Source organism: Psittacula echo (genome assembly GCF_963264785.1).
Source record: "Psittacula echo genome assembly, chromosome: Z".
NCBI lineage: Eukaryota > Metazoa > Chordata > Aves > Psittaciformes > Psittacidae > Psittacula > Psittacula echo.
The window spans coordinates 84,411,073-84,420,624 of NC_137742.1; the positions used below are offsets into that span (position 1 = coordinate 84,411,073).

General features: G+C 56.1%; 1 protein-coding gene across 1 annotated transcript; it reads left to right on the forward strand.

Annotated features, from left to right (window-relative positions):
- Positions 1–2,303: 2,303 nt before the first annotated feature.
- On the forward strand, positions 2,304–9,117 carry LCAT (lecithin-cholesterol acyltransferase; the record flags this gene model as incomplete). Its single annotated transcript, XM_080638187.1, has 6 exons — positions 2,304–2,451; positions 5,268–5,424; positions 6,258–6,373; positions 6,660–6,755; positions 6,997–7,221; positions 8,495–9,117. The coding sequence occupies 6 exons, from the start codon at positions 2,304–2,306 to the stop codon at positions 9,115–9,117; spliced, it is 1,365 nt and encodes a 454-aa protein (XP_080494313.1).
- Positions 9,118–9,552: the final 435 nt, after the last annotated feature.

The following is a 9,552-nucleotide window of genomic DNA, read 5'->3' on the forward strand; positions in this document are numbered from 1 at the left end:
TTTGCCCTGCTGGGGACAGCCAGAAGCCACGGTGACAAAGGAGGAGGGGGAGGAGAACGACGAGGGTCTTGGCACGAGCCGCGCTCCCACGGGACCGACCCTGGATGCGCCCGGGAAGCGCTGGTGCCGCAGGGATGCGCTGGCAGCAGCAAGAGGGAGCTGTGAGCGGCTGAGAAGCTCCGCTGGCTCCGGGGGAATCCGGCGGCAGGAGAGCAGCGGCCGCGGGGCCGCGCCAGGGCCGGGGCCGCACCGCGCTCAGTGCCGTGCGCTGGTGCTGGGGCGATCGCGGCTCGAGCCCGAGCCTCAGCAGCAGCCTTGCCAACAGCCAGGCCTTGGTTTGCTCTTCTGCTTCTCCAGCCCTGCAGAACGGGGCCCCTTTGCTCCAAGGGAATCCACCGGACCAGCTCAGCACCCACCAGTGCCCTCAAGCCCCACACAGACCCAACCGCGCACTTCATCCTCCCTGGGAGAAAGAAGACATTTTCCCATCATTAGAGCTTTCTTGAAGCCAACCCACTTTGCTGGGGCCCGTGTTCCCATCCTGACCAAGCTGGAAGGCAAGCCTCTCTGGAAAGGCTGTGTGTGCCTTTCTCCCTTTCCCACAGGATGTGAGGAGGTGGGAAGCAGCAGCTTTCTGCCCCAGAGCTCAGCTTCAGAGAAGATGCTGGGTAGGAAGGATTTGCATGCAGAAGATCAAAAGGCCGCACTGCGGGTGGGCTGTAACTCCCCCCACAGCATCCTCTGCTCAGCACCAGCCCATTACCCTGCTAGAGCACACTGGAAAGGATGAATCACACTGGGACGACTGTGGCACAATGGGAAGGCTGGGGCAAGCCCATGAACACTTGAGTTCTGCTCCATCACCATGGTTCAGCATCATTTACCTCTTCTCAAATGCTTTCCTCTGTCCTCTCCAACAAGGAGCAGCTCTTCACCCTGACTGCATCATCAGGTCCAGCAGGTGAAGGTTTGATCAGACACATGGCCATACTGTTCTGCTGACTTTCTGCAAACAGAAAAATAATAATTAAACCCCCCAATTTTCCCATCTCACAGCCCTTTCCCGGGCGCAGCCCTACATGTGGTCCTTAAGGCAAACCAAAGCATGGAGACCATTCCCACTACCCACAGCCTCAACCACACACAAACAGCTTTGCCAGGCTGACAGCCAACAGCAGTGATTTTAAGGAGAAAAGTTAATTATGCCATGATGAGTTCTGGGCTAAGTAGACATCCCTCAAGCAAGGGTCTGCCTAGAGAGGGGCTGCAGGGCAGAGAGCCTGATAAGGGCAGAGCATGGGGCAGGACTCAGGGTGAGCAAAGATTTCTTTTAGCTCCTGTTCATGCTCGTAGAGGCTCCTCAGGTTTCTACCCAACATGTAGAGCATAATCAAGATGCATCTACAGATCCTTCCTCCCTTGAGTCCTGAACACTCAGCTGGTGCCACCAAGCTCAGTCCAAGGGTGACTCTGAGCACTGAGATGGGATAAGGAGCCCCCACACCCTGTATCTAACCTTCTCATCTCCACAGCCAGTTTGTTCAGCTTCATCTGTGAGATTAGTAAGGCTTTCCTTGGGCACACCAAGGCTTGGGCTCACCAGGAGACTGGCTGAGTTGAGGCAATGGAGTCTCCCAGTGGAGTAGGTAAGGGTTGTGTGTCACATGGAGAACATTCCTGCATCCTCACATGGATTTGTAACCCTTCCCTACGAAACACATCACAGGGACACTTTCAGAGCAGGCACTGCGGCCGTGCATTGCAGAAACAACTGAAGCTGAGGTGTCACCCTTCTTCCTTCTCATGGGACTGGACTGTGCTCCAGGGTAGCTAGGGACCTGCCAGCAGCTCCCATCAGTGCCCTTGTGGCAGCATCAGCCCCACAGGCCAAGGGCAGGAGGAGCAAGAGGGAGCAGGCAGGGAGCAGGAGGAGCGGGTAGGGAGCAGGAGGAGTGGGCAAGGAGCGGGCAGCCCCGTGAGGTCACTCGCGGAGCACCGTGCATGGGGAAGTGCACAACGCCAGCACACAGCAGAGGGACACCAAGGTACCAGGAAGCTCCTAAATCCACATGCCCGCTCTGCCGGTACCCCCGAGCAGCGCCCTCGGGGCACGAAGAGCCGCCGGGCACCTCTAGACTTCATGGCATGTCCCCAACGCCAGTCCTTCGTCCCTCCCCGTTCCTCCTCCCCTGTCTGCAAGGGCCAGCCCCTTGCAGTTCTTCCCTCCCCTGCAGCCCTTGGCTGGACCTGCGTAAAAAATATCAAAGGCTGTTTTGCTTGGAGACGTCCGGAGGATCCCGGCCATGGGGAGCAGCAGCACCAGGCTTGTGCTGCTGACGCTGTCGCTGCTCCTGCAGCCCGCGTCCCAGTTCTGGCTCTTCAACGTTCTCTTTCCACCCACCACCACCCCAGAAGCTCCCCCGACCAACAGCACGCCACCCGTGGTACTTGGTAAGGTCACACCGGCATGGGCACCACATGGGGTACGGGTGGGCATCCCCAGACCCAGCAGTGACACTGGCATGCCAGCGGCTCAGTGGCTCTTGGGTGAGGGGGCTCTTTGCAGCCTGGTGCAGGAGCCATCAAGGAGAGGTGACACATGGCTCCCAGGTCCCCTCCAGTCCACTGGGCTGGGGATACAGGGCTGGCTATGCTTGCACAGAGGTAGGAGGTCAAGCTGAGCACCCCAGAAAGCCAATGGGGCTCTAATATCTCAAAGCTGGCCCAGAGCATATTTTAGGGCTTGCTTGGTTCTGGGGGGCTCTGCTAGCAGTGGGATGGGGGCTGCGGCACACCCTCATCTGCTGCTTCCCTTGGCTGCTGCTGCCAGTGCATCCACCACCCCTTGCTCCCCAAATCCCACCCCATCCAGTGTCACCCACCACCACTGGCAGTGGTTACCTGAAGGGCATCCATCTTGCATCCCACCCACTGTTCACCCTGCCCAGGGGATGGTGTAGAGGAGGTTGAGCCAGGAGGTGTATGGAGGGGCTGGGGCATCACCTCGAGGAGGTGGAAGCAGCAGCACCAGCTGGTCCCTCTGTCTTGCACGGCTCTGCCTTCGTTTGCTCTTTGTGCCATCACTGGGGACAAGAGCTGGGATTTTGCCATGAAACCTCTGCTGAGCAGAGTTGGGGTTTTTACTCTTTTTTTTTTTTTTTTCCTGAATCGAGCTGAGTTTCCCCTTTAAAAGGAGAAGAGAAAAAGCAGAACAGCCCTGCTGCAATGCTGAGGGCTGACCCTGCCAATTGCCCTCCAAGAGGCACCAGAGAGCCTTGGACAGTGTCTGGAGCCCCCATGTCCTGAGACTGGTCCTGCTCAGCCATAGAGACCTGGGTGGTTGTCACCAGGGGCCTCTTCTCAGGGTGATCTGTGATGGTCAGAGCATCACCCCATGCCCCTACTGCATCGTTGAGCCCCTGTCCCGTGCTCAGCTGTGTCTGGCTGCCCCACGTGCTACTCAGCATCCGTACGTAGCCCATCCCCCTGGAGCGGATGTCCCAGAAGCCCCCAGTGCCCTTGGGATCACCGATAACCCCTCTGCCCACACAGGAACTCCCTTAATAATTACCTAATGTCCTCTGGAAGGGGAGGCAGAGCTCAGGCTATGTGCCAGGGCCGGGGATGCTGGCTGTGCATCCTTGGGAGGCATCAGACCAGTTTGTCATCCCATTCTTCTCTGGCCAAGGAGACGCCCTCTGCCCACTCCCGGCCTGGGCTCTCGTATGCCAGGTCCACTGGTCAGCCTGATCTCCAGCCACATGCTTTGAAGACAGGATTAGAGCCTCCCTGTATCCCTGAGGAGATGACACAGAGGTGAGGAAGCTCTGAAGCGGGTTGAGGGAAGCAACTTCTACATCTTCTTCCACTTTCGCATGTGACAAGGCTTTCAGAGCCTGCAGCCATGCCCCTGTACTCCTTGGTCATGAATGTGCCACACTGTGAGTGCCAGGGTGAGATGGGAGAAAAGCTCCAGGATGCCCTTGTACCCCAAAACACCAGCACCTATAGACCTCTGGGTGTAGGGACACTCAAGGCTGTTGGGGACCATCCTGCTCAGGTGAGAGATGCTGCTGATTTGCATCCTTCAGCCCCAACACCAGGCAGCATGGCTCCCATCACACCATGCTTCTGGGGTTTCAAAGCCGCAGCAAAGCCTGAGTATGGGTCCAAGAGCAGCACAGGGCAGGCATCTACAGGGATTTTAGGCAATGAAGCAGCTTGTGGTGTCCTTGGTAGAAGCATCTTACACGGGTCATCTGTCAGACAGTGTCTGCAACAGCAATGAAGGTCCACACCATCCCCAGTTATGCATTGCTGGCCAGTCCTCAGACCTGCTAGGGCCATGGAAGTCACCACAGAGTGCTCCCAGCCCACCAGTCCCTTGCAGTACTTTCACCTCATGTCCTCATCGTCAGGGCCAGTGCTGGCACCAGGATCCAGCTCTTGGTTCCTGCACACCAGCTGGGAATGCTTTCCATGGTGCCTGATCCCACCACAGGCACATATATCAGGGTGGCACCGGGATGCGTGTCCCATTCCTGCTGGGAACCACACTGAAGCTCCCTGAGGCAGACCAAATACTCGGGTGATAGTCACCCTCCATTGAGAGAACACAGGTCACACACATCAGGCTGTGAACTTGCTTGAAGCCACACTGTGTTTACCACACACTATTTGCAGTAATTCCCACTGGATATGGTTCTGCTCAGCACCAAACCATTCCAGAGACCTTGTGCAGCCTGCATGGAGGGTTTAAAGTTCAGAAAAACAGTGCAGGCCTCAGGAGCCAGCACCGGGGTGACTTTCACCTCCCTGGGGACTCTGTTCACCTCGAGCTGTGCTGCCACCCCAGGACACAGTGCTGGAGGTGTGGCAGAGCTGGGCAGTCCTGTGCAGCACCGACTCGTTCCCTAAGCTACAGCCAGGAGAGGACATGGAAATCCAGCCAGGCAGGGGCAACAATCCAGCATGCTTTGTGCTGGTGGCGATTGGCACGTTTGGACCAAGGGTAGCAGCTCTGGGGGTCACACTGTGGGAAAGGCAGCTCAAGAGGTTTCTGAGGATGTGTTTTAGTGTCCATTCCATGCTCAGCTGCATCTTGGATCTGAACACCCTCACTCCTGCCCAGAGCAGGACGTTCTCTAGGGATGCTGCTCCAGCCCAGGTATCCTCAGGCAGGCATCCTCATGGAAGTCCTTCCTGGGGCAGGGAGAAGTGGGATGGGGTCTGTAGCTGTCTCTGCTCTCCCTCCGTGGTGCCTCCAGTGCCTGGGTGTCTCGGGAACCAGCTGGAAGCGAAGCTGGACAAGCCAGATGTGGTGAACTGGATGTGCTACCGCAAAACCGAGGACTATTTCACCATCTGGCTCAACCTCAACACCTTCCTGCCAGTGGGAGTTGATTGCTGGATCGATAACACCAGGTAATGCTCACCCCCATCCCAGGAGCTCCTAGGGAAATGACCTACCAGGGATCTCCCTTCCCTCTCCTCCCCTGCTGGCCATGACCTAGCACACATAGAAACCCATGGGAACACCAGGATTGTTTGGGAACAAGCTGGCTGGCTCCTGCTCCAAGTGCCCAGACCTTTCCCATGACATGTGCTCATGCGCAGCACAATGGAGGTGCTGCCACCCTGCCTGGACACAGAGTGAGAGGTCTGCTGCAGTCTGCTCCATCAGAACCTCCTGTCCTGAGATGCCAGGCCATCAACATGGATGCTGGTTTAGAAACAGTTGCCCAGGTCCAAGCTGCCACCAGTGATGTCCGTCCCAGCCCCATGTCGTAGAATCATAGAATCATAGAATGGATTGGGTTGGAAGGGCCCTTAAAGCTCATCCAGTTCCAATCCCTGCCACAGATAGGGACACCTTCCACTAGACCAGGTTGCTCCAAGCCCCATCCAATCCAGCCCTGAACACTGCCAGGGATGGGGCAGCCACAGCTTCTCTGGGCAACCTGTGCCAGGGCCTAACCACCTCCACAGTAAAGAACTTCTTCCTTATATCTAACCTGAACTTCCTCTGTTTCTGTTTAAACCCATCACCCCTTGTCCTATCACTACAGTCCCTTGTGAAGAGTCCCTCTCCAGTATCCTTGTAGGCCCCCTTCAGACACTGGAAGGCTGCTATGAGGTGTCCATGCAGCCTTCTCTTTTCTGGGCTGAACAGTGTTCTCAGCCTGTCTTCATACGGGAGGTGCTCCAGCCCCCTTGGGGATGTGGCTCTTCTACTACTTTCTGCCCTGTCCCCTCAGGGTGGTGTACAACCGAACCTCTCGGAAAATGTCCAATGCCCCAGGGGTGCACATCCGCGTGCCTGGCTTTGGCAAGACCTATTCCGTGGAATACCTGGATCAGAGCAAGCTGGCAGGTGAGAGGAGGAGAGTCCCGGGGTGTCCAGGTAGCTCACATGCTCCCTGTCAGTGTAGAGAGCCCAGTGCACATGCAAGTGAGGGACCCTGGCCTCAGGGACACACTCCCTTTGAGTGCTGGCAGGGACCATGCATCATTGACCCCAGTGCATGTGGGGCCACCACCTCTGGCTGGAGTCACCAAGCTATAGGTCTTACCAGAAAACACTGTCACCATGACCACAGCAAGGGTGGAGAAAATCAACAGAATACAGACCTCATTCCCACCTTTCTCTCTGCCCATAGGTTACCTCCACACACTGGTGCAGAACCTGGTGAACAACGGCTATGTGAGGGACCAGACAGTTCGGGCAGCTCCTTATGACTGGAGGGTTGGGCCCCGTGAGTCTGGGTTTTGGGGAGGGAAGCAGGGTGGCTGTCATGGGCTGGGAGAGCCACTGCTAGGGGGAAACCCCTGGGCAGTGGTTGATACCCATAATGGTGGGTGCTGTCATGTGAATGCATGGTGGCACGTATGGCCACTGTACCCACACCTCTGTCTGGTCAGGGTTCCTAGGGCCAGCCCTAAAACCCTGTGGCCATAAATGAGGTGGCCGAGAGCTGGTGTCTCTCTTGTCCACAGAGGAGCAGCCTGAATACTTCCAGAATCTGAAAGCACTCATCGAGGAGATGCATGATGAGTACCAGCGCCGCGTCTTCCTCATCGCACACAGCATGGGCAACCTGAACATCCTCTACTTCCTGCTGCAGCAGACGCAGGCCTGGAAGGACCAGTACATTGGGGGCTTCATCTCCCTGGGTGCCCCATGGGGAGGGTCCGTCAAGCCCCTCCGTGTGCTGGCGTCTGGTGGGTGACTGTTTGCAGCCACTTCTTGGTTTTCTTTCCCTCCTGCACAAACGGAAGGGTAGTGGTGGGCAGAGAAGGGACACAGTGGTGGAAAAGGTGAGGGATACATGGCTGAAGGGTCTGTGGAGGCAGTACTTGTGCTCTGGTGCTGATGCTGCTGCATCCTGCAGTGAAGAAGGCATCATGGAGGTTCCTACCACAGCCCCAGCAGCAGGAAAGTGGCCCAGGGCACGCTCTAGAGTTTGCTCTGGTTTCCATGGTTGGAGCTGGTGGGTTTGTGTGTATGGAAAAATGCTGGGTCCACCTGCAGCCTGGCCATATCCTTCCTTCTGCACAGTTCTTGCCAGACATCCTGCAACACAGCCTGCACTATGCAACAAGGGCTAGGGGTGCCAAAGCACCCATCCACAAATCTTGGGGCCAGAGCAGCAGTGTAGGTCATGCTTGTCCCCATCCCACCGCCTCCCTAGGCATCTGCACCACCTCCATCCGTGCAGGACAGTGAGGTTGCTGGACTTTGCTGCAAACCCTGCATCTCTTCTGCAGTAGAGGACATGGAGGCCATCCCCCAATAGACTTTGCTATCTTCAGGCTTCAATCTCCCTTAGCCCAGTTCCTCTTTAGCCTGTTTGCAGCCTAGAAAGCCACAGCCATTTGCCTAATGCTGACAACCCAGAATATCTCCAGGTCACAAGCTGAGCCTCCAAAAATGCATGGGGTTAAAAATCATGTGCTTGAAGATTTATCATCTGGCCCCTTGCATCACTCTTAAGTCACCTCCTCGTATTTTTCTCTGTTGGCACAAGGTCCAGAGGTAATCTGGGATTGTTGTGTGGTTTTAGGACTCCAGACACACCAACAATGCCAAGGCTTGCAGGAGACATGCACATTGGCCACCTACTATCAGCACCATCCTCGGGCTCAGCTCTCTCCTGTCCCTGCAAGCAGGTGTGGAGGTGCTGGGATTGCAGGGAATGTCCAGGGCTGGGTTGGTCAGGGCCATCACAAGTCCAGGTTTGTCCACACTCAGCCCCTCCAACAGCTAAAGATGTGATGCCAGAGAAGAGTTTGGAAGGTTGCTCTGGATATCTGCAGCCAGAGGGGTGAGGAGAGTGCTCAGCAGGGAAAGATCTGAGATGGAGTCATACTCCAGACCAGGAGACAGATGTGAGTCACAGCTGGATGGGCTAACCCCAACACAGCCCCACAAGGAGCCCCATTTGTGAGAGTACCTTTCAGTGCTATTGCTGACAAGCCCCTGTGTGTCCTGCAGGTGACAATCAGGGCATCCCACTCATGTCCAACATCAAGCTGCGTGAAGAGCAGCGCATGACCACCACCAGTCCCTGGATGTTCCCAACGAATCTGGCCTGGCCCGAGACCCATGTTTTCATCTCCACACCCTCCTACAATTACACCTACCAGGACTACAAACGCTTCTTCACTGATGTCAACTTGGAGGACGGCTGGTACATGTGGGAGGACATGAAGGACTTGCTGAAGGACTTGCCCCCTCCTGGGGTGGACACATATTGCCTCTACGGCACAGGCTACCCCACCGTGGAAACTTACATATATGATGAGCATTTCCCTTATGAGGACCCTGTGGACATGATCTATGGTGATGGGGATGACACAGTCAACACACGCAGTTCAGAGTTGTGCAAGCGATGGCGTGACCAGCAAAAGCAGAAGGTGCACGTCAAGGAGCTGCGAGGCGTTGACCACCTCAACATGGTCTTCAGCAACCTGACTCTCAGCTCCATCAACGAAATCCTGCTGGGGAAAGCACAGAAGCAGGGGGAGCCATTGCAGGTGAGATCCAGCTCAGAGGCGAGGAAGGCGGGGAAGATCCTACCTGGGCACAAGGTCCTTAAGGAACCCAAAAAGAACTGAAAGGAATGAGGGCCAGCTTCTCTCCATGCTGGTAGCCACCACAAGCTGTCATGCAGGGGAGCAAAGGACTTGGAGCTGAGTTTGGAAGGAAAAGGAGCAAGACCTGCAGCTCAGGTGGATGGGCTGGCACCCACTTCCACACTGAGTGGGGTTTTTTTTGGGGGGAATGACAATTAATTATACTACAGAGGCTTGTCACTTCCCACTAGTGGGTGGATAATTAACCGCACTGCCAGCTCATTAACATCCCACTTGTGAATTACACCGTATGCAAAAGCCGTCATTGCTAGCAAGCCATGTTTAGGCACTTTGGAGGCTGTGGAGCACATGGGGCTGTAGCCTCTGCTGACTTGGGACAGATCATCTTGCATAAGAGTGGGCTCTGCCTTACCAGGGTGGTCACGGAGGTGGCATGAGGGTGTTACAGCAGGTATG